The sequence below is a fragment of the Pezoporus flaviventris genome, unplaced genomic scaffold (assembly GCF_033815535.1).
Source record: "Pezoporus flaviventris isolate CSIRO_AGI_PZ_B2104156 unplaced genomic scaffold, CSIRO_AGI_Pfla_v1 ptg000031l, whole genome shotgun sequence".
In the NCBI taxonomy this organism is placed as follows: Eukaryota; Metazoa; Chordata; class Aves; order Psittaciformes; family Psittacidae; genus Pezoporus; species Pezoporus flaviventris.
In genome coordinates this window covers 6,480,714-6,504,639 of record NW_026892579.1, presented here as the reverse complement: position 1 = coordinate 6,504,639, position 23,926 = coordinate 6,480,714, and the positions used below count along the sequence as shown (strand labels likewise).

At 41.5% G+C, this 23,926-nt stretch overlaps 1 protein-coding gene across 1 annotated transcript in view; it reads right to left on the bottom strand.

Moving 5' to 3' along the window:
* LAMA4 (laminin subunit alpha 4) overlaps positions 1–23,609 on the bottom strand; it is a 102,584-nt gene extending 78,975 nt beyond the window's left edge. Inside the window, exon 1 of the mRNA XM_061460095.1 lies at positions 23,221–23,609. Coding sequence (XP_061316079.1) covers positions 23,221–23,421 — 201 coding nt within the window. The 5' untranslated portion in view covers positions 23,422–23,609. The remainder of the gene's footprint in view (positions 1–23,220) is intronic.
* Positions 23,610–23,926: the final 317 nt, after the last annotated feature.

The window sequence follows — 23,926 nt, the reverse complement described above, 5'->3', positions numbered from 1 at the left end:
CATCATAGCAGACCACACACACACATGCTGCTGAACTTGAATCTGCTCTTTCATTCCCTGCCCTTGTGCTTGGTTTTTTGCCTACAGTATTTAAGCTGTCAACATTCCTACCTGTGTCCTGCCCCTGGCCTGCAGTGGGTGCCCCTCTGCAGGTGAGGACCTGGTTTTAATTCTTAATGCATTTTGTACCAGAGGATGAGTTAACTAGAAGTGATGATCCTTATTCAGTAAAGAAAGTGTATTCATAGGAAAATAATAGATTTTCTAAAAAAAAAGAATAGCTTTATATAATTTATTTTGCATGAAAGCTTTGATGAGCTTTGGATGAAGAGCCTAGAGGAGGCAGAAACATATATGCAATCTCACCCACTTATTTATTATGTTGCATGAGAAATGATTGAACTGTTGTGTCTCCCAGGGACTGATTATTTCCTGGAATTACAACAGGCACATCTCACCAGCCTCACAACCAGCCAGCCAGCTAGCCAGCCAGCCATGCTTTGATGACAGCCTTTCACAGCAGCCAGCCAGCTTCCATTCAGAAGAGCATTTTCTTGTTATTTCTTAAATGTGTGTCTGTGCCTGGTGTATATAGTTTAATACTTTTGATGATTTAAAGAACTTACTGAAATTAAACAAAAGCTTGTAAGTATTTATGTCACCTTTTTAATACTAGCAGAGCAATAATACAAGGAATCAGAAACACAAACAAAGCTATTAAGATGTCCCTCTAAGACTGGAAAATAAAAAGAAAATGAAAGAGCATGGCTGTTGTTTGATATGTTTGTGTAAATTATTGTCCTCCACTGAGGAACTTCTACTTACATTGCAAAGCTGGCAGGACACGCACAGGTTGACCTCAGGAGCAGCCTGTCATGCAGTCAGCAAATGCTCACCCTATGCAGTCTCCCTGGATCAGATGTGTTATATTAGATCCATGCAGATTCATGGATTTTTGGATCCTAATCCTCTTACCATGTTTAACTCTTGAAATATTGTTGCAGAGCTGCTGTGAAGGCTCTAGCATATCATATATTCAGAAACTGTGTACCACACCCTGTTTCTGCTAGCATTTACAAGTGCTGTCCCTGAGCTGGCTGTCAGACCCTGAGATACACCAGACTGCCTCTACAGCACTTTATGTATTCTGTGGCTCTTGAGGACACTTATCTTTGCAAAAAGTGGGAAAAGTGGAACTCAGGCGAATCAGAAAGGTATGATCCTTCTTGCTTTTTTATGAGCTATGAGGTTTCTTATTATATTGTACAGATCTGATTAGGGTTAGATTTCCTTTATATCTACCTCTTCCTCATTTTCCTGGGTTGTCCTGGAATAAAGGATGATTTCTTTTCTGCACTGAGCTAACCGTTGCTTCCTGTACCTACTGTAAGCTATGACATGAACAGCAGTTCTACAATATCAAATGCAGCACTGTGCAGTGATACCTCCACTAGCTGCAAAAATTAGTCTGAGTAGTACTGCTAAATAGCCCTCCTGGTGGCTGTGACTATTTAACCCTGGCTCAGTGCCATGTCCATATGGCTTCTGGGACCTGAACTTGGACATCTGCGCAGTTCTGCAGTTATAGCTGTGGAGCCTTGCGTAGCAAAAGCCAACAATCCTGAGATTCATCTGCATGTTAACTTCCATTCTCAAGGGTGGCTAGACACTCCCATCCAGCCAGATAAGCTGCTTGTTTAGAAAAGAGTGTATCTTAAGAGATGAACAACAACGAGCTTTAAAAATTAGGTTTACAAATAAATCATAAATCAAATCTTATGCTAGAGATCTCTGAGAAGCTGAGATGAACATAAATGGAAATCTCAGTTGTCTTTACCATTCTTATAGACAATATTTTATCTGGTTTGCTTTGGAAACATTTTCTTAGATAATAGCTCCTAGGGGGAAAAGCCTTCATACCATAGCCACTTTGAGACCGCAGAAATACTATTTGTACTGCTTATTTCTTTCAGTTGTTTAGTCTTAACACCGAGCTGTAGGACTGGCATCCACCAGACTAAGGATTTCAGCTGAATGATTATGCCACATGCTGTGGAAGGGAGACAGTTTCTAAATTGAAAACAGATTCTTATCCCAGTGTCCATCTTGGCAATATTTCTCCCCACCCATGGAGATCTAAGGCATGTTATATTCTCTGATGCCCTTCAATTAGTGGGTGGTCGTAGCTGCTCCATTAGTGTCTGCCCAAAAGCTTCCTTGGTTTTTCAGGTCTAAGCAGAATAACTTTTTACTTAATGGCCGTGAATACGAACAATGAAAATGAATATGTGTAGAGTGCTCTATGTTAGTCCTTTAGTAAGTCATAAAGATCATCACCTTCATACTTCAACTAAGGGTATGCCTGCACTGTAGCCATAAGTGATCTTTCATCTAGTCCACTCACGCAACAGTAAGAGGTTAGGTGCAGGTCAGTGCAACTTCACTGCTACCAGCTGTATGGGCAGAGTTGTACTGTATTTGCTGAAGTCCACTGGGAACCAGTTTAACCCCTAACTAAGCAGACATACTTCCCAGTTCCTCAAAACATCTACCTCACTTTTGGCTGCCTCTGCTATTCTTCCTGTCAGAGCCCCTTTTGAAAATGAGATACAGGATCCTAAGAAACCTAGGTATTCTTTGGCAACATTTTTCTCCCCTCCTTATTCAATTCATCACAAAAAATCAGAAGGTGTGGATGCTCACTATTTTGATACAGTATTTTAAATCATGAGTTACATCAGTTCAAACCAGAAATGAGGTATTGACAATCCATGCTATGATGGAAGTGGGGTTGAGGGGAAAATGAGATCCAGATTGTTTGTTTCGGGTTCAGAAGTTTTCTCAGGCATTCTCAGTTATTCTGATATATTTTTGTTGCTCCTTGCCCTACTAGTGATAATGGAGTGCTCGGTTAGTTGTTCCAGGGCATGAGCCAACACTGTATTTATAAAAAGAAGTGTGAGAGTGTTGAGCTAATTGAGGGATTCAAATGGCTGAATGTTCTCTGAGCACAACATAATTGCACACAAAGCACAAACAGGTCTGGAACAAAATGGAAATACCCTCCCTGAAAAATCGTTATGTAGGCAATTGAGTGAGGAACATTTCCGTTCACTGTCTGTTTCTGAATGGTGAAGACAATTAGTAGGCCAAAATGTTAGGTCTGTATTAGCAATTATGTCTTCACAATTATTAGATTTTTTTTTGCACAAGGGACAGTGTTTGTTCCAGTTCAAGCTGAAAAGTCCAATCTAATGTGAACCTTGCTGAGCTGTTGAAAATCTTTTATGTTCATGGTACATTTATTCCCCCCCCTCCCTTACATCTGGATTTAATTATTGCATTTCTTAAAAACAAGAACCAGCTGCAGTGCTGAAAGCACTGTGGAGCCCATAGTCAAATTCTGTTTCTTCAGACCCTTCTGCTGGTATGGGTGCAAGATGGGACTGAAAATGGAAGACAATCCACATTGAGTATGAGTTTACTCCCATATTACATTCAAGCAGTTCCACCAGTTTCATTGCAGCTGCTCCTGATCCGCATCTGCATAATTGAGGGTAGAATCAGGTCCCCATTCCTCCCCTGCCACCAGCTAACAATAGTGGTGCAGCCATCCCAGGGTAGGTATGTTTGCTTTTCCCAAAAGAAGAGTGCTATGCTAGTAACATGCACAGAGTGTTGTCTGTGATTGTATCTGCCTCAGCCAACTGAAGAAGGGCAAAGCATGGTTTCAGGTGCTGTCTTCCAATCATCCATACTGACTGATGGTTCATCTGCCTTCATTTTGCTCTTTGACAGATTGCGATTTTCCTGACAATGTCCAGGCATGGCTCAGAGCATAGCATTGGTTAGGATGTGTTCCCCCAAAGCAGTCTATATGGGACTGCTATTTGCTGGGCAAACAAGGAGAAAACTTCAGCACATGGACCTGGGCTGTGTTATGCTACCTGGCTAGAAGGTCCCCACTCTGCTTTATTCAGTAATTCAGATGTAGCCATGGACTCTCTGATCTAATGGTAAGAAAATATGGCGTGTTTCTTTAATTAGTACTGGAACTTGTGACTTTCCTGTGAATATATGAACCCACAAAGGGTCTCTTTCTTCCATAATAAAAGGCTCACTTGGATCCACACCAGTGTTTATTATTCCCAGAGTTTTCTCTTGAGTGCTGGGGTACATGAAGGGATGTGGATTCAGGGTTAACTGGTCTACATTAAGACATTTCAGCCTTTGTTACATTCATTATACTCACGCCTATCAGTCTTGGGCCAGGAATCTCATTACATCTGATCTAAAACAAACACAGAAGAAAAAGATGATGCTTGCCTCCAGGACTTTTGCAAAAGAGGAGACAGCTGGTGCATTTGGGGAACGGAATCTGAAGAACAGCACTCAAAGTAGCAGCCACAGCACATAAGCTGCCAAGTCATTGACAAGTTTAGTGTCAGCTGACTTGGTTGTAGCTGGCCAACAGTGTTATGCTCTTTGCTGCTAGAGATAGAACCAAAAGGTGTACTTCCTTCCAGGTCTGAGAAGGATCCTTACTGGGCTAGCATGGATGTTCAGACATGAGAGCAAAGATCAAACGTCATGATATCACTTAGCAGATTCTCACTTCAAAGGTCTGTTCAGGGTAGTAGAAGTGATTGCTGCCCAGGCAGAGTTTAATTCTATAAACTCATGGACTTGTGATGAAATGAAAATTATCTGAATTATCCTAATAGCTTAAACCTACGTGCAAAAATACAAACAAGTTCTATCCCATAGCATAAACACCAGTATTTTAGAAGGGTGATTTTTGATGTGAAGAGGCAAAAATATTTTTGTAGTTTCTGACAGCCCTCCCCCACAACTTCTTCATATACCAAGAGGTTAGAGTGATGACTGCAGCATAATATGTGGCATGCTACTCAAGTCATAGTACCTGTTCCCAATAATGCTCTTTTAGCCTTCACTGGAAGAGAATTAAATTATTTCTCATTGCCTGTCATCTGGTGATGGTGAAGAACATACACAGATAATTACCTCTGGCTAAGCTGACATACTGCAGCTTATTCACCTGCTTTATCTTAATGGGGTAGCGAGTTCATTGGACACGTCATTTCATTTTGAAAGGATTTTTGTGTATTCAAGTTTCCAGTTTTCTGCAGTTTGATCTGTTCTATAAAGGTCCTAAAAGTATGTCAGAAGACATACGCTTAAGGGAGTCTTAGTGTGAGAACTGTGAAGTCTGGTGTGACAGGCTACCTCTCAATCGAAACATCTATGGAGAACCGTGACATGTATTGTGAATTGCTTGCATAATAATATTTATCACTTGGCATAGGTTGAGCAACAGTTTCAGGACCCTCAGAAGTCCCCACTGTCTCTATGGAGTGTAAGAATTAAATAAACACTACTTGAACATTATCAAGCTTCTCCTTAGAGTCCAGGGAACAGAAATTAGCAAAGAGCTCTGCTTCTCTGATATAACAAGCATGATATCAACCATAGATACCTGTAAAAGTAGGACACATGAATAAATAAAGGCCAAGTTTTTAATGCATTGATAAAAAAAAATAATCAGACAAATGAGTGGAGCAGTATCTCTTCTGGCAGCTTTGCAATAAGGTGTAATGAGTTTCTGGAAGGAGTGGTTTAGCCAAACACAATTTTAGGGCTCATCAGAATACTAATTCCCTGAAACTCTCCATCCTTTGCTCTACAGGGCTGTATGAATACTCTAAACATCCTCCACTCACTTTAAAATGCTTGTGTCTAAAAGAGAGACCAGTCTTCTCAAAGTGCATGGCATTGCCATGGAAAAACAACAGCCCTCTGCTTGCTTAGGTTAGCAAACCTAAACATGTTTGCTTTTGTTTATTTTTCTTTTAATGAGCAGTATCTGGAATTGGCAGCCACAGTTCTGAGCCCTTTTTAGAGATTGTTTGCTTAGGCCAACTTGAGATAAATAGCCTACTGCCCTTCCTAAAAATAAAGACATTTTCTTGCTTGACTATCTCCCAGTACTTTCATTTATGTAATTATTTATTGGAAATCAGAACATTAAAGAAAAAAGTCTGACAGATCAGTCCTCTTCTGTACATTTGATGCTATTTCAATTTCTCTGGTTTCCTTAGAATAGGTAAGGCTCTTTTCTGAAGAGATTCCTGGTCTCTATCAGCTACAGTGCTGTCATCACTTCCAGAAGTACTCAATCTCCAGGCAAGTGCTCCCAGAAAGCATGCTGAATTCTCATCATCCGGCAGGTCTCTGCAGGTCTCATCATCTGGCATGTGTGTGTCAGACATGAAGACATTCCCAGGCTGAACCCCATAGGACCTCCATGCTCAGGTGCAGTGCTGTGCTAACACAGCTGTAGCCATGCTAGTGTGGGGGCATCCTGGCCCGCAGCCTCCACAGCTGGGCGCCGGGACTGCGTGTCTAAGGAGCCCAAACCACAACAGGCTGGGAGCCATCAGTATGGAGACATCCACATGGGTAGAAGCCAGCTAGACACCCTTTGTATGGTTTCATTCCTTCTATACTAAAATGCACCTAAAGTAGGTCAGCTGTGCCTGTTGTTTTCTACTGACTGCAAAGGGGGACTTGGAGGGCTAACTTGTGTGTAGGTGCCTATACTGCATACAAAGTCCAGGACATGAAACCTATTGCACATGTCAGATGTGCTGTGTAGAAGTGTCCAGGTTATGACTGCTATGCTGTAGATCTGGCCAAGCTGCGGACACCCTGTACTTCCAAAAAAGTGCAAAGGCTCCTGACAGCCTGTTCTACCTGTCAGTACCTTCATGTAGAGAAAGTGGATGCATCTAACAGAAACCTTGATGTCTGACAGGCCCAAGTAATTCTCTTTCTACATTCGAGTTAGACTGATCCTGGCCTAACTCAACATGATGACAGGATGTTTCCCTTTGTCTGGATAATGGCTCCTCTGATATTTACAAGTATTTCTACAAGGGAGGTCTATTATATCTCTCTGCAACGGTGCCACCTTCCCCTCTGAATACTTGTGCATTCAAAAATCCTCAAACAGAATCTTTACGGCCCATCTCTCAGATATGTTGTTTTGGATTTTTTATTGGTTTATTGCTGTTAGTAGCTCAGTCCTGCTTTAACTTGATGGCTTTGGACAGCATAGAAAATATTTGGAAAGAAGTTGCTAAGAAATTAAGACATTATGGTCATTCAAAATACTTGGTGTTCACTGCAGCAAGGCTGACACATGTCTGTGAGATATAAGATTATCCCATTTAACAAAGAGAAAAATTGATCCCTGCCATCATGTTAGTGCTGCCGTGTTTTTCCTGGTTCGGGTTGGAGTTAAGCACTGTAGATATAGCTCGGAAGAAGAGCTCTGATGCTGTGAGTGGCTTTGACAATCTCCAGAGCTGGTGACCAGAGTAAAACTCCCCAGATAATCATGCAACAAAGCTCTAGCACAGAACAGAGCATGACCCCATTCTAAGGACACTTTCTGGTTCCCTCCAAAAGGCATGCTTTTCGCTGCACTAAAAATACTGCTTTTGACTCCGTGGACACCCTACCTTAAAAGCACTCTGGAAGGTACAAATTGTATGGCTTATCATGTCTGGAAATCATTAACTACAGAACAATCTTCTTTACCTTGGACAGATATATGAGTCTACTGGTGTTTCAGTCAGCAAGAAAGTACTGAAGGCACCACTGTGACTTCTACATCTGCTTTTCAGCTCAGGACGTAAATGACTTCCAGTGTTTTTAAACATGGACTATCAAGTCCAGACTACCAGTTGTAGACAGATGTCCATTTGACCATTTCTTGCTCCCTGGGAGCAAAATAACAGACATTTCAAATTCCTCAGGTCAGATACATGTTGTTCATAAGCATAGACACAAAGATTTAGCTTTCCTTTAGTCTGTTGGGAAACTTCTGCAAACAAAAAAGAGATACAATAATGTTGCACCCCACTGTCCTGACCATCCTGCCTTTGGTGACCTGCAGGAGAAACCTCTCTCCATTTGTTGCCAAAACATAAAATCCAGTGGATGTACCATATGCACTGTGTGCAACTGCATTTCTATGCTGGACCATACTGCAGGGACTCAGGATCCCTGGGGTCTTTGCCCTCTTACACAGACATCACACACTTTATGGACCATGGGAAAGATGCTTAACTGCTGGAGGTTAAATTTTGGCTTGAGTATTCAGTATGGGTAGCATTCAGGAGTATATTGTGACTGCAGGTGTGTGTACTTGGGAATGGACAAGGGTTAAGCGGGGGGAGAGTATGTAGCCATATTTTCTCTGCAGGACCCTGGTGCTGACTCAGCCATGCTGATTGCTGACTTGGTCTCAGAGCACTTGGATGGACTTTCACATTCACTAGAAAACCTATGAACTGCACTTGCTGTGTCAGGTAAGAGATTGGAAAACCTGCATGCATTTCCCCCTTTTCTGAATGCATAGACAGCTGCAGGCTCATCAGAGATTCATTTTACAAGACTGACATGGTATTTACTAATTAATGCTCTGGTTTGCATCATCTACATGGACATGCCTTTAAGTTATGGAGGTGGAGCCCTGTTTCTGGCAGTGGATGAACTGCCAAAAGCTTTTATCCCTATCTCACATCTTATCTAGCCAATGTTCCACTCATCCAGGCAGTGTGATGGTGCAGTGTACTTCACACCTAGACTTTTCCATTTTTGTGTGTGAAGAACTCACTGGCGATAGCTCACCAGCTCTTGCTGAAAGCAATTTTGTACCAAATGTTGACTACAGCTGAGAAACACTGTTAAGTAAGTTTTGGGATTAAAGTAACTGATAAAATTTGAACTATGGTGGTTTTGTCTGTACCCAGAAGAGAATATGTATTTTACAGGTACATATACAATATCTAAGGAATGTGCATCGGTATGTAACCTGCCTTTCCTATTTGGCCTAGTAACCATGAAACACTATCTTCCCACACTTCATAACTAGGAGATAACAAATCACTGAGCCCAGCATCAGATGCTGCCAGATGCCTCTGTATGATCAGACTCCTGATTCCTGTTTTCCAAAAGGGTAGGGCTGTCAGTGATAACTCTATGAAAGCAGTACTTGTAATATTATTTGTTGCTTTGAATATTATTTGGCATTCCTCCTCTTCTTTGCAGCTTTTATCCTCATATGTTCCACACATAAACACTAGACTGCTCACAAGATAGCCAGCTTTGCTCTGCATTTTTTTCTGTAATACCTGCTATGGGAGAAGCTTGAGAGGGTTTGCTCTGTCCCTCAACAGCTGAGATGGTTGAGGTAACAGATGGCTGTATTTAAACACTTAGATTTTTGTTAATCCTCCAACCTGACTAAAGGACACATCTCTACAACTACATTTGATCTAACTACGGTAGGCCATATGAACAAGGGATCTGATGATCTTATGGATCCCATGTATGACTTGCAATAAAATTTGTTGGATTAAATTCTCCCTGCCTTGTTTTGCTCTGATTTTTTGAGGCAGGAGAGAGAACAACTTCTACAAGGTGTCCTTTGGACATTTATATACAAGTATTTGATAACAGCGCTGGTATTAACGCTGCCACTTCTTTACAAACATAACTGTATAATTGCAAATAATTTTTGTATAAATTTCTTCTAGCTCTCATGTCTCCAAAATTTGGATGGATTTGAATTTGCCAGAAGAGAAAGAGTGGATAGAGATTTAGCAGTTACAATATCCTCAAAAGCAGTGTGTAGCAGTGAGGGGTTTGCTGCAGACAGAATGTTCCAATAGGTCCATTTATATATAGTGAGGCATTGATTAAATCCATGGCTCCTCAGTTTATATATATAGCACCCCTTCACTCCAGTTTTTATTTATAGGTTACCTTTTAGTCTTGTCTATATTATATGTCTCTCTTGTTGGCAACAAGGCTTGAATGTAATTTAAACAGTCTTGCAGTAAATGCCAACCAGATGAGATGGTCGTTCATTGGCCCTACTTGGGAGAGGCCTCTGTGCTTCTCTTGGGCTGTTTCTATTAATGGAGCATCTGAACATTACCCTGATGGGTTGTGGATCTCCACCTGCCCCCACTGGCTCCCACAGCCCTTCTGCTGTTGCTGTGTTCTCTACTCACGCTCATGTCCTCATTGTCCTGCTTTCTATTTGTCCTACTTTTCCGCTTTGCCTTTCCCTGCACCTGGTTCTGGTCACTCACCAACTTTATGACATACTGTCCTGGGTTCAGCAGTAGCAGTCATGTTTTTTTCCTTTGTGGTAGCTGGTACAGTGCTGTGTTTTGACTTCCAGCCTGAGAACAGTGTTGGTGAAGTCGATGTTTTCGGTTGTTGCTAAGTGATGTTTACTCTGACCAAGGACTTTGTGAGGCTCATGCTCTGCCAGGGAGGAGGGGAAGCCGGGAGGAAGCAGAGATGGGGCGCCTGACCCGGGCTAGCCAGGGAGGTATTTCATACCACAGCACTTCATGCCCGGGGTGGGGGGTGACTGGGAGTTATCCGGAAGGACACGGGCTTCCGGGTGGAACTCGTTTTCTTGGCCGGTGGTATCGTATTCTCTTCCCTTGTTATTTTCCCTTATCATTGTTGTAGGTGATAGTAGCGGTGGTGATTTGTGTACATTGGTTGCTGGACTGTTCTTGTCTCAACCCGTGGGAGTTGCACTCTTTCGATCCTCCTCCCCGTTCCTCCAGGAGTGGGGAAGGGGAGAGCCCTGGTGGGGGGGGGGGGACACGGACCTCGATTGTTGTCAGCTCGGCACCACTCACTGGGAGTGAGTGAACAAGTTACCTGACTGGGTTTAAACCACGACACATACCCTTCACCTCTAATCTACTAACATCTTCACAGCAACAGTTTCATTATGCTATTTGAAATTAACGTAAAATATTCCTCCTGAACAGACAAGAAACTCATCGCCTTGTTTCTATGCATGAGCTAACTATGTTCAAAAGGATATTGGGACTCAAGAAAACACATTCTTCTGCTTATCTGTTGTGTGACCATGAACATTACTTTTTCACTCAGTTTCTTGATCTGTAAAATGCAATAACTATAAATTGATACTCAGAATCACAGAATGGTTGAGGTTGGAAGAGACCTCTGGAGGTCATCTGGCCCAATCCCGCTGCTCAAGTAGGGCCACTTACAGCTGGTTGCCGGGGAGTATGTCCATACGTAGAATTGTAGAACCATGGAATCATAGAATAGTTAGGGTTGGAAAGGACCTTAAGATCATCTAATTCCAAATCCCCTGCCATGGGCAGGGACACCTCCCACTAAACCATGCCACCCAAGGCTCTGTCCAACCTGGCCTTGAACACTGCCAGGGATGGAGCATTCACAGCTTTCCTGGGCAACCCATTCCAGTGCCTCACCACTCTTACAGTAAAGAACTTCTTCCTTATATCCAATCTAAACTTCCCCTGTTCTAAGTTTTAATTCATATATTTTAGGAGAACTACTCAGAATCATCAGGAATAATGAATATCCTCACATGAGCAGACATTTCTGGTAGTCATGATTTGCTTGTTTCAGATGCCTGCAGAAAATATAAAGCTGTTGCTGGATCCAAGACTTCCAGTCCTTCTAATCCAGTGCTAAAAGAACTTTCTTGGCTTCCAGCTAAACAGCCATGCTTTAAAGCCATTTGCATATTTACACAGCACTGCTTGGCATGGTGCTCTTTCCCACTTTTTTTCTCCATTCTTTCTAAGGGATAAACTACTGTCTGGTATTTAAGGGCAACTTTTATGAGTGACCTGCAAGGATTTATTACCGAAGCATACCAGATATATGAAAAGGATTAGTCAAAGCGGGTAGGGCAAAAGAGAAAAAAATTACATTTCAGTGTTAAAATTTCACATAAAAGGTTGAAACCAACTTTGTAAGAGAGCTTTTAAGATGCTTAAGGAAAATCTGTTTTCTTTAATTCGTAAGAGGAAGGAAATGTGAATATGGAGAAATCTATTTGATGTAGTTGTTTTTGTTAAAATATCTTTCATGGCATTTGTTTTTATTGGATACAGTGATTAAAACATTTCCTTCTTCTTGAGGAAACAAATGAAGAGCTGGAGCTCTTACTGAAGGTACAAATAACATTGGTTCTGCTGATAACTTCCCCTTTTAACCTGCCCTGTTCATTTCTCTTAATTTGCTACATGCATCTTCCTAGACCAGACTGGCTATGGGGGAGGTTGCTGTGAGTTCTTCCAACCAGAGAGTTAAACTGTAACAAATTTAAAAATTAAAATGCCCAGGTGATGGCCTTTCTGAGAAATGTCATACTTCACTCTAGCTTAAGTTATCATTTGAAGAAATAAATTGATTTTAAATTCCCAGACCTTGAGTAATAGCAAATTCAAGATTGTACTTAAACCTATAAATCCCTATAAAGTGACATTTCAAATGGATCTTTGTCGTTCCTTGGAGAATGAGGCTCTCAGAAGTTAATGACTGACCTGTTGGACAAGCATGTTTTACCATCAAAGTCATCATAAAGAGAGATGGACAAGAGTCCTGCTCTACACCATGAGGTACTACACGACAGTCAGACAAAAGCAGACATCTGCTCTGCAATTTTATTTCTTCTTCTTTGATTTTTACTAAATTTATGTGTGCTTTGAAGCCTCAGAAACGCAGAGAATTAAAAACAAACAACCTTGCTCACCAGCTTCCCATTAGGCCTCCACGCTCTATTTATATTTTCTATAAGCCGCCATTACCTCTGGTGTACAGTATCAAATTCTTCTGAACTAGAAAGGTCACATTCTAGCTATTATTACTGAAGAAATTAATTCAGTGTGTGACGTCATAGTTAGACAGTTAATGACACCATTTCATAGGACACTACAGCTGTTAGAGAACTGTCTGCATGCAAAAAGCCATTCTATAGTATCTACTGTTTCAAGGGCAGAATCCCCATGCAAAGTAGCCATTTGCAATTTCAGATTTCATCTTCATTCTGAGAGGAACACATTTTTTAGCTTAGTCTTGGTGTAGTACATTAAATTCACGTTTTGTTGTCTTAAATTTCTGACATTGTTAACAGTGAAATATTCATTACTTCCAGAGTTCCACTGATGTTACAAATTAAGAATTACCTAGAAGTCGGTGAGGAGTTTTGAGCACAATGCTGGTTATCTTTTATTGCCCACTTATCTTGACAGGTATCTCGGTTCTAATTGCACGTAATGAGATTACAAACTAAAGCAATTATGTGAATTACATAATAACAAGCTTTCTGGGTTTTTAATTTAGCTTGCAAATGTAAAAGCAAAGTATTTCTTCCTGAAACAGTCATTTGGTGAAAACCTGAATATTGTTGCTTATTCTTATTTTTTAAATTTAATTCTAAGATGAGGTAGGTTCAATGAAAATTAAAGCCTCACTACTCTCATTTGCCCGTAGATCTGGCAAATTAATATAATAATGGGGTTTTCTAGGATATAAAATGCTCATTAAAGCTTCAGGGATGTGTTTCTGTTAAGCTCAGTAGTTTGAATCTTCAGGCATAAACCCCCCAAATAATCTAATGCCACTGGTTTTGAATCTGTAATCTTTTTCAGTAAATGAACTGTTCAATGAGTGATGAAACAAATGAAGCCTTATTTGCTGTTACTAGTGTCCTTTCTGCCATCCCCAGTGCATGGATCTCAATATTGTCTCTGTATGTCTGCATCCCCAGTGATGCTCCCACCTGAGAGCACAAGGCTGTATCTGGTCTGGAGCCACGCACGCTGTGCCTGGCCAGTCTGCAACTGCTGGAGAATATATCTGATGTCTGAATGAAGTCTGGTTTTCAAACTTTTGCTGTGTTAAGGAACAACTTAACTCTGTAAGATCCCCATCATTTATATATACAGAGGGTTTGAGCTCTCTGAATTTACTGAAAACATTGTGTTTGCCTTAAGGGAGACAGGGCAAGGCCCTAACTTAGTAACAACAGATATGAAAACTTCACCTGCTGACTTATCCCTGATGACTGGGGATATTTATATATCACCTGAGAAGTATCAACTGATCAGCTTCAACTAGAAATTTATTTTTGATGATAATAAAGAACAGATTATGATGCTGATGGAACCATCTTCCCAAAGTTTTAGACCAAGAACTCAGATGTGGCTGAAACTAAACCTAGCGAGACAGAAGCTAGTTACTGTAATTCTAGGTAAAATCCTGCTGATGGGGAAGATATAGAGCAAAAGCCACCTCCCACATTTCTCCCTGTAGCATAGTAGAGTTAGCAGTTGGAGAGAGAGTGAATGTAGCTAATTGCACATGGGTAATCCCAAACCAATAAGCAAAGCAGAGCCTGGGAACAGGGAAGAATGACAAGGCAACCCCTCCCCAGCTCACTCTCACTCTATATTTTTGCTCCTTGAGTGGGCTTGTGTATGTCTCCACTGTAGTAGTGACAGACTGATGGCGACTCCCACAAAAACACGCAACAGCTGAAAGCCAGATAGCTTTATGCAGAGCAATAGCATTGTCTATTAGGTTGACTAATTGCATTTAATTTTTCTAAGAATTCCTGTGTTGAAAATATTTTCAGGCTGTTACCCCTTCCCCAGTCCAAGAGGAAAACAAAATGCCATTCAGCAGCAGAGATGGGGTTGGATCCAATATAAACTTTCTCAGCTAGGCATTCTCCATGGAAGTGAATAGTCATTTTTTCCATATACAGTGGGAAAGACAAAGCCTCTGCTTAAAAGGCATTCTTCTCCAAAAAGGGGGAGGGCTAAAACATTTTAGCTGTCTACAAGCTGGCTAACGATTAGAGATTAATAGCGGCCTTTTCTCTAATGTACTTGTTACTACAGCCACTAAATAAAAAACTTGCTCTTACAGATGCTCACTGTTGAAAATAGAAAATCTACAGTTGTAAAGGTAGCTGTTTGATCATCCTCTTTCAAACAAAGTGCCAAGTTTACTCAATTTACAGGAAAAGGGATAAATAATTCTGCACTGTTTCCTCATTAATCAACCTCCACCCAGTCCCTCCAAAACGCTCGCATGAAATGTGCATTCTGAGTCATACTTTCTCCTCTTGAGTCCCTGCGATAAGTGAGACATAATCAGTTGACAAACTACAGCATTACCTGAGAGATTTTCAGATAGAGACAAAATCTGGCAAGGGGTAAAAGAGGAAAGCAGTGTTTAAAGCAGGTATGGCTGTGCTCATGGGACACTGTTAAAACCGAGAGGGTAGATCTGGAGATTCCTTTGATTTCCCTTTTGCAGCAATTTCTCCTACCCCAGATTTCAAAACAGAGTGGTTTGATATTGCAGCTACTTGAAATGTTGGAATCACAGTAGACACACAGTGATTTGCTTGACTAGGAGCCGTGGCATCAATTTAAAAGCTTGTTAGCAGAAAACAGCAGCCAATATGAAAGTCTTGAAAGATCAAGAGAAACAGTTTCATCCATCTCTCCCTCCCAAGATCTGCCTAAGTGGACAAAACAGACAGCTGCTGGGGATGGCTGATGAGAAAGTGCTGTGTTTCTGGGTGGTTCTCAGAAACAGGGCTTCCGCCTTGATGATCACAGGGCTTTACAGATGTGTGGGAAGGAAGTGAGGCAGCTCGACATGGTTAACTTTGCACTACATGCCTTACATCCAGAATGGAGGTGGGCAGAGGCTCTGAAAGGGGAGAGGAAAAGCCAGGGCTTGGGAGGAGGGATAACCTGCCCCGATTTCCCACTGCCTCTTGGCTCCTGGCTTGTTTCATCATAGGCATAGTCTGATAATGAAGAAATTAGTTACTTTTTGGCTCAAAGAGGAGGAAGAGTAGATACATCAAGAGAAAAAACCAATAGTTTATTTCCCTATCCCTCATAAAAATCCATCAATCAAAGCCATGTTTCCAGTTGACTTGAAAATAATTAGCTGGTGACTTAGAAGTTCTGTTGAGCCTCTGCAGACAATCCTTGACATTGATGGGAAGTAGGGAGCCACAGAAAACCACGAATCTGCAAAAAGCTGAGCAGGGCACACAATTTCCCTCTGACCTTACACGGTGTCTAGACCTTTAACACCTGCTCACCTCCCTCCTGAATGGATCTTTGCCAGGTGCTGGTGCTCTGAGACCTTGCTAGCCCTCAACGGGCCAGGCTGTATTAGCTTTTCTGGGACATGCAGTATTTTAAACAGCCTGGGTAGGAAGGGCTGTGTGTGTTTTGCCCTGCCAGCTCCTTTGCTATTTTTTATTATTATTATTTTCTTTTTCTGGATACTGGTGCAGATTTTCTCTGTGCAAATGTTTGCTTCCACAGAGTGCTTTCGAGGAAGGGTCCCTGGAGCCGGGAGTGTGGAGCACAGCATAAGAGAGTCATGAATGGCAGGCTCTCTGTGGATTTCCACGGGCTAACATACAGGCTCAGAGGTGAAAAACTACAGTGGGAAGCCCTAAGACAAGTTGAACTTGCATTAGCCTTGTCAGAAAAGTCTGCTCATCTCTTGCTGCTCAGAGGCCATTCATGCAACACTAACAGGATGCATTGTAGAGTGGTGAGAGGGTATCGCACATCCCAGAAACGATCTGGTTTAGGTGCTTTTTCAGTGTATCTTTTTTTTTTTTCCACCTGATGCCAACAGTGAAAGCCTGAACGAGTTCATTTTTATTAATTTTTGTTGGGAAGACAGAGTCAAACAAAGACTCAGAGCCTTACAGTTTCAGCTAAAGGGACTGCTTTTACAGGTCTTATTGGAAGTTGTTCATGCAGGTGGAGTCTTTTTATCCAGTAATTATTCAGTTATGTTTCAAATTAACATCTGAGTGTGCCAGTTCTTCCCATGACCCCTGGCTTCCACATGTCATGACTTAAAATACAATATTTTAGTTCCTGTTAAAAATGACATCTTTAGTTCTTTAGACTTGTAAACTTGGAATAGTAATTTCTAAAATACTTTTCACAACCCTCTGTTATTCTTTGGCTCTTGAATGCTGGGGTTTTAGCATCATTTCTTGCTGGTTTGTCTTAAAAGAAAAAAAAAAAGTAGTTCTAGTATTTCTGAAATATTTATTTTAAGAAAAAAAACTCTCTAAAGAATTGCACAATACACTTAAACAGGAATGACAAAACCAGATCATATTTGCTGCATTTTAGTCAATCTCTGTTTGCATTGCCAAATACGCACTGTATGTATCCTGACTGATAGTTGGGAATATCTCTTTGAGACCATTTATGACAAAGAATTAGATTTCAAAACCTCTGGCATTCTAACAGCTTTTTATACAGCAATTCAGCAGCTGTTGAATCTTGCATTAGGATGCATAACCCAAACATCCCCAGCTCATGGTGGTGTCTGAAAATGAACTGGGATTGGATCCAAATGTTCAAGAAAACTAATTAAAATATAGAAACCAAGGGTATCTATATTTTGGTGTCTGAAATATACATCCAGAAGCAAATTGTAAATTGTCAGTGGCTGGTTATTTATTACTCAGAAGCTAGACCTATTTTACATAGCTCTTGAACACTAGAAGTTCTAATTGTTATCAGTTTCAATCAGGACAAGTTCTTTAGAAACCAATTCTTTTATTGCTTCTCATGCCCCATGGAAAAACTGGACTTTTCCTGTCTTGCTTCCCATGTCATGAATAAGAGTGGTCATGAAATGCCTTTTATTGGTTTTCACAGCCCTGAATAAGCTTCAGGGCACTTTGCTGGTACTTGCCCAAAACTTTGTGGGAAATCACAGCAGTGGAGTTTAAGTTGCATTGTTCTTGCAAGTGCTTTATGCACCTTCCTGAAATGGAGAACATTTCACACTATCCATCTGCTGTGTCCTGTGCTTCCAATTGCTTCAGCTTCCTACAATTTAAAAGGTTTGGGGTCTGGCGGCATTACTCCAAGCAGCTGATTTTCATTAAAGCTTTGATGAGAAACTTGAGCTGGAATCACAAGCATCTGCAGTAAAACTTCCTCCCCACTAATAGATGTTTCTCAGAACATAACCTTGTTGTACCAGAAAAAAAACAGCAGCTAGAAATCCAAATTAAGCATTATGGGAGTTAACCTAACATAACCTCAAGAGTCTGAAACAAATTCATTTAAAGACATGTTTTTTTGAAAGGTAGATGCAGTTCCCGTTAGCTTAAAAAATACAAAAGTTTCTGTTAAACTAAGCCCCTTTTTGGCTCACACTACAGGATTAGGTCTTCTGCTGCTTCCTTTTAGTGCTACTTTGTTTTAAACAGATTAATGCTACAATTAAGGATCAAACTATGGTTTCTCTAAACAGTCTGCAAGACTTTCTGTTACAGCCTTTATGGGCAAAGGGGTGAAGGCAATTTGGTGGTAGTTTGAGTCTTTGTTAACAGGTGGCTGGGACTTATGATTGCTCTCTTTTTATGCATCTAATGTGATCTGTTTTAGAGAGGTGAGTTTGTCACAGGTCCTGTGCTAATTATTGCTTATACCTTTAGAGAACCAGAAAGAAAGCACCTCAAATACAGTTTCTTGCTTTTAAACACTTAGTCCAGCAGCTTCTGGTAGAAGTCAGGTGGGAAAAAATGATTGCCAAGCATGTCATTTTAACAAAAAAACCTCCAGCAGCTAACTTCTGCCTCTTACTTTCTCTTATAGTAAATGGTTAATTTTGACTTGACTATGATAATTATTTCCTTTAAAGGACTTCTTTTGCCTCTCTGCCTTTCCTCTGAACCAAAACCACTTATGCTGCAAACAGTTTTCCATCTGTCCAACAATACCATGTCTTCCTTCACTCTGCAAATAGGCTTCCTGTTCTGTCCCAACTACTTTACTCTTAAGGCTCTTGATTATCTCATTCTTGGTCTAATTTTTTCATCTCCTTTCTCTTCTTTCTGCTTTAGTTTGCTTCCTTTCTTACTATTTGCTTCATTTCTCCTTTCTATAGAGGACATTTGAAATTATCTTTTCTTGCTTGACAAGTGCCTCCACAGAATGTCTGTCTTCCCTTTCTTCCACTAATCCTTCCTACACTCATCTGTACTGGTCTTTCTTTGCTATTTTCTTGACCCCAGTTAATCATTGATAGCAGAATCAAAGATGTTTTTTTTTTCTGGATGTCACCTTAAATTCATTTTACATTAAAGTAAGTGATGTATAACATGAATTACAGGGAATCATCTGCCATGCTCCTTAGTATTTGAAGTCTGGTACCATTGTTTATGCTCACCTTAGATTCTGTAAGGAACTTTCTTCCTTCTGGGGAACAAAGTCTGCACCTAAATAGTTAAAACCATCATGCCAGTGGAATTTATAAACACAAATGTTGACAGTGGCAGGCTTCAGACCGAAATGGTAATGTATGACCTGCCTCTTATTTTAAAGGCATATATTTGGCAGTGGGATATAACTGTTCTCAGAAGTTACTTCTGATTTTCAGTTTTAACTCTGTGCTTCATCAAAACCACCGCCTTTCCTTCTGCTATGTCCAAGCTAATGAATAGAGCCCCAAACCAAAGGTTTCTGATGTTTGCCACTTGCTTGTTTGCTTTCATTTAATCACTGTCTGTCAGTTTTAAATCCTTTGCTTCCATCCTTGATGAATCTTCCATGTAAGATACTTTATCCTTATTTGGAAAAATCAGTCTCTGACTTGATGCTGCCAGAGACAATTGGGTTATACTAATGAGTTGGATCCATTGGTTTGTGCTCACTCTCTTTTTCTCACTGTCTCCCCATACAGATCAGGATTCAGCACTGTAAGATCTCCCCCATGTCCCCTTGGTACTTGAAAGTGCTTTTCATATTGATCTGCCCCTTGATAGACAATCCAATACAACTGGATAGTCTCCAGTGCTTAATTACCTTTGAAATTAAAATTTGTAATTAACTTGTAGTCTGAACTGGGTCACCTTCAGTTTCCAGTTGCTTCATACGGTGAGACCTTCATCTATTAGACTAGTGAGACTATTTATTTCTTTTTGTCTGTGTATGTGCTTGCACAATAAGTTCAAAGTTTTTTCTTAGCCTCCCTCTGAGCTAAGCAGATTGGATTGTAGAGTCTCTCACCTACCTTCCAAATCCTAACACTGTAATCCTTTTCATGATACTTTTCTGAATAATTTTCATAAATTTATAAGCATTCTTCTTGAAACAGAGGCAGAGAGGTAGCTACCTCATACGATGCTGGTCACTACCAGTACTCATTATGCAGGTAACATGACATTTCATTGGGTGGAATCTAGTCCAGTTAATTTAAACATCTACATATTGTGTCCCAGCTAATTGATAAAGCTGTCCTGAAGTGAGTACACAGCATAGTTCTTACAGAGGAAGAGGTTCCTTTGAGGGCCTTCAGGGGAGACCATTAGGTATTAGAGGCTTTAAAAACCTAGTGCCTGCATCACTGTGTGGGGAATTTGGATTTATATGTGAAGATAATGCCTGATTCCTATTGGAAAAGTTTAGGAACAGTTTACATGCCTAATTTAGGTGTATTGGATTGCATATCAATTAATAACTAGGGCACCAAGCTACTGGGTGTTGGCTGAAATCCAACTCAAACTCATAGCCCACTTTGTGAGTGGGTACACTATATTAGCATAGCATTGAAAATGTATTTAGTCTTCTTCTTTCTCCTGGTAGGATGCTTTCATTCTAATCCAAGGCACAGAAAGCTCCACATTAAGAATAACTCTGAATTTTTAACCCACTTCTCCCAGTTTCTTTAAGTTTAGGTTTGCCCAACACAGGAAAGCAAAATGTATTTACACTAATTGGATCTCCTTCTGTAGGGTCATAATACCAAACTGCTACCAGTATTTAAGAGCATCCCACCAGTTATAGCTTGGAAACTCCCACCAGCACTCTCTTAGACCTTACAGATTTCCAAAGATGTTGAGTAGAGCAGAATCATGTGTGAGCAAATGCTGTTCAGCACCCTGAAGAACCACAGTCTCTCAGTGCCCTGATCTATGCTCCAGCTTTACAGTAGCGTGTTTTGCATTGTGGTTGACTGGTACCACAGTCCACAATGAAGCTCCATCCCTGGCTCTGTAACTCTGCCTTGCAAATCTGACCCTTTGTAGAATTTGGCACTGTTCAATGTGACTAACAACCTCTGTCTGCTTGGGAGAGTTGTAGGCCTGAGTCAATATTTAGACGAAGGAGCTGACTCAAACCACGCTGTGTAAGGGAGTTTACTCTGCGGTTGGCTGCGAGCTGTGGGTTAAGAACTCAGACTTCGAAAGAAGCTAATTCAAACCTGCTGGTATAAACCCTGTTCCTGGGGCTGAGGAGGGGGAGGTGGCCTGTGGGAGCTCTCTGAGGACCAAAGGAAATGTTCCTTCCTTGGGTGGGAGACTACCAGGCCATCACTCTCTGGCCCCTATGCCAGCCTCTGGGCTTACAGCTGATTCCACAGCACATGTTACCAGCTATGTATCTGGATCAATGGCTAAGCAGGTTCTCACTGTTGTGAGAAATCTGCCCTGTCCCAAAAGAGCATCCTACTGGGACTCCTTGGAAACTGCCATGGAGATAACCCTGAGATGCAATAGTAAGGTGAATCTACAGCTAGCAAAGGGGCATGAAATCCTGTCCCCTTCCTCATGAAACCATAATATCCTGCAGCCAAAGGCCACAGCGTGGCAATAGCAGGCAGCATCGTTCATTCGTAACATGGGATCCAGGGTCTAAATGCTGCCATTGCAGTGGCTGAAGCAAACTGACAGAGCAGACACCAGTTAGTCGAATGGATTGGACTGCACAAATGAAACTTCAGGGAGGATTGAAATGGGGTGAATTAGACTAACATGTCATTCCTCTGCAGGGTCCAGGATATCTCAAAGCACTTTCCCAAGGTGAAGTCAAATATATCAAAGTGAAGCAATGTGAACTGTTATCTTTGGGAACACCATAGTACCCATTCATATTGAGAAAGGCTGATAATCACTTATGCCCATTATCCTGTGAAAAGCAGCTACAAAACCCATCCAGCTCTTTAATCAGGCATTTCATTGAGGGACTTTCCCTGTTGTAAGCAACAGGTGGCAATGCAGCTTCTTGGGGCTGATCCCAGGCCGGCAGAGCGGAGCTGTGCATCCCCTGTCATGGAGCTTGTCCAAGTCTGGGATGGTTCCCGGGAGCCCCTGTGCTGAGAAAAGCAGGATTTAGCCTCCAGTTTTCTCACACAGGTCATGTTTCCCACAAGGTCCCTGTCAGAGTGGGCAGGCGTTTCCCGAGGCTGCCCACCTGTTTGGATCTGCTGCAGCAGAGAGATGGGCTCTGCCCAGCCCCGCAGTAGCCCCGGCTGTCTGAAGGTTTTGTGCACTTATCTCCATGGCTGTTAGTTCTGGCGATTGGAGTGTAAGGGGAGAATTTGCCGTGTGATATCAGAGATTGCAATCTTGATGCTGTCACAGTGACATGGCTACGCTAATCTCACCTCATTTGGGGATGTTATGCTAGAAGAACTACGCTTTCCCTTCCCATGACCTTATGTAACTCAATTTGCCTCGTACTTTGCATCTCCCACGCATGGGACTTTACTGTCCCCCATTCCCAGTGTATGCTGGAATAATTTATCGTTTTCTCAAGATGTAATTTTGAGCAGTCTATTCCCCATACAGCCTTGCTAGAATGAGGAATATCAACCAATCCCAAAACACAGAGGTTACAGGAAAATTTTCCACTGTCAGACTGCTTCTCAGATCTCTCCGATTTCATTTGTCACTTATCCCAACCTCATACTTTTTGGAATTCTTAAAATCTCTGCAGGTGTTTTCTCTGCAGACTGTTTCTTACACACATTTGATTTATTATCCCTGCTTTTACAGCGAAACAGAACTTCAGATTTTGGGGGTGGATGACATTCAGATGTAAAAGCACAAACTTTCACAATACAGATTTTTTTTCTGGAAGATTAAGTGCATTACAGTTGCAGGAACTACAACAAGGCAAGCAGAAAAGTGTTGTGACAATTAACCCTTGTAAAATAACTCTGTTTGGTCAGGCCTGTGTAGTTATGTTGGCAGGAAAGTCAGAGACTCGCTTAGCCAGCCTCACTGCAAAGTACAGCAGCTGTCTAATCACAGCAGGCAGGGCATGTGTACATTTTGAAGTCTAAACTGTATCTCACCAGCCCCAAAATGCAGCATCTCAGACCCCCCACAAAAAATCCTCTGGTATCCCTTTAAGGATCAAATGATTAAGCTAACGTTAACCAGATGGGAGCTTCAGCACAGACAGATGAAAGCAGAAAAGTGCAGACACTAGAGAGAGAAGGGAGTTACTGTACCTCAGCAAAAGGCACCCAACTTCCAGTAGCTACTGCTTGCTGCTGCCCTCTGATAACAGTGGCTTCTTGCGTGCTGACCGCTGAGCTACCTTCAATGTCAAACTGAAAAACGCCTCCCTCACTTGAGGCTGTGCTGGAGGAGAAGCATCTCAAAAAGAATAATATAGGAGAAACGAAGGGCCAGGCGGAGATCAAAGCCATTTCCTCCGCTTACATCCAGCAGTGGTCTTCTAGCGTCTCAGTAATTGTTTACCCTCTTCTGCAATCAGCCCCCCTTGGCTTAGTGGTGCCTCAGTTATTTTAACTTTCTTTCAGCATTCAGTTTCCAGATGTGGCACTTCAAGGCAGTTTAATCAGATCCTGATTTAAAGGGGGGGGGGAGAAAAAAAAGTTAAAGAAAAAAAAAAGAAGGGAAGAAAAGGTCTTTTGCTGCCTCTCTCGTTCACTCTCTGTGCCTGTGGCTCCTCTTTTTCCCCAGAGGCTCCAGCACAATAACATACAGATGGGCAGTGCTTAAGCAGAGTGTCAAACAGAGATTGTATTCCAGGAAAGCACCACTGGCTCCCCAGCCACCTTATCTCGCTCTGTCAGGATACAGACTGACGCTCTGCTCAGTGCTCTGGCTTCCTTCACATGTTCACATCATTCCCTTTTTTACCTTTCGTGTCGAGACCCTCCCACTCAAACTTTGCCGTTCAGAAAATGA